We start from the raw sequence: 1383 nt of genomic DNA, 5'->3' as shown, positions 1-1383 counted from the left end.
ATATTAATGTTAAAAATGTCCTTGTCCTTTCTCCTGTAGTGTGGATCCTCCTGTCTGTCCTTGTCCTTTCTCCTGTAATGTGGATCCTCCTGTCTGTCCTTGTCCTTTCCAGTGGGGAGGACATGGAGAACAAGGCCATGTATCTGAGCACGTATGAAGAGAGAGAGAGCGGCTCCATGTATGAAGACGCCTACGATGGACACAACCTGTCCAAACTCAACCTGTGTGACGAAGGTAAGGGCCAGAGCCCGAACACAGCTTTCTGACCAAAGGGTTTGTTACGGTGACTTCAGTCAATATATACATTTATATATACATTTTTATTATAGTTTGACACACACCCACACTTACACACACACACACACACACTTACGCCCACTCAGACTCACACAAACATACACACACACACAAACGCACAACCAACACAGACACAAAAGAAGAGGCAATGCTTTCCCCGCTTGGCGTCCACTCTCCTCATGCTATGACCATTTCTGAAAGCAGGAATGTCTAGGAGCAACATCTGTGTGTGTGTGTGTGTGTGTGTGTGTGTGTGTGTGTGTGTGTGTGTGTGTGTGTGTGTGTGTACAGGTGCAGCTGCAACAAATCCACAGTGTTGTCAGGTTTCAGCCCACAGCGCTGCGTGTTTGGTGGGAAAGTCTTAGCAAACGTTAACTGGAGGACACGTGGACATTTTAATGGAAAGCGGACGATGGCGCACAACGCACAACGCACAACACACAACACACAACGCACAATATACACCACACATCACAACAACTGTCCTCAGCCAACGCCTGTAATCCTAAAACACTCTCACATCTCACACATTCCCAGTGTGTTTTTATGCATTGAGTGTGATCCAACCGTGATTCACTCCTCTGGAGTCCATTAGGATGGAAACACACTGACTTATGGGTAAAAACAGGGTGGAGCCACAAAGCTAATTAAGGGCAAATTTGGGTTTTAACCCTTGTGTTGTGTTCCCGTTGACTTGCAACTTTCAGTTTTTCTGTGTCAAAACTTCCAAATCAAACCTAAAGTCACGTTTACCGCTTCCTCCCGTGTTTTTGTCCCTTTTTTCTATGTTTTTCCGCGCTTTTTGGGACATTTGTTAGTTTTTTTCCAACATTTTTGTCACTTTTCTCAATGTTCTTTTACTAAAAAGTGAATTCTTCAGATGCCATAAAATGAAATAAACACCCAAATTTAATAATTGTTGTGAACTGATCATTTATACTACTCCTGAAGAACGTTCTACAGAGCTGTTCACGTTCTATTTGGACAATTTGTTTGAATAAAACCCAAATTTGGGATGGAGAAACTTTCTGGAAATCGGTCGAATTTGACCCGGGGGCAAGGGGGGGGGGGGGGGGGGGGGGGGGG

At 44.5% G+C, this 1383-nt stretch overlaps 1 protein-coding gene across 1 annotated transcript in view; it reads left to right on the top strand.

Annotated features, from left to right (window-relative positions):
* Positions 1-116: 116 nt before the first annotated feature.
* The window catches only part of LOC117961812 (scavenger receptor class A member 5-like), a 30102-nt gene continuing 28835 nt past the window's right edge, over positions 117-1383 (top strand). The window contains exon 1 of the mRNA XM_034900748.1: positions 117-234. Coding sequence (XP_034756639.1) covers positions 123-234 — 112 coding nt within the window. The 5' untranslated portion in view covers positions 117-122. The remainder of the gene's footprint in view (positions 235-1383) is intronic.

The sequence above is a fragment of the Etheostoma cragini genome, chromosome 18 (assembly GCF_013103735.1).
Source record: "Etheostoma cragini isolate CJK2018 chromosome 18, CSU_Ecrag_1.0, whole genome shotgun sequence".
NCBI lineage: Eukaryota > Metazoa > Chordata > Actinopteri > Perciformes > Percidae > Etheostoma > Etheostoma cragini.
The sequence above is the reverse complement of the archived record's forward strand: the minus strand, read 5'-3'. Positions and strand labels throughout refer to the sequence as shown.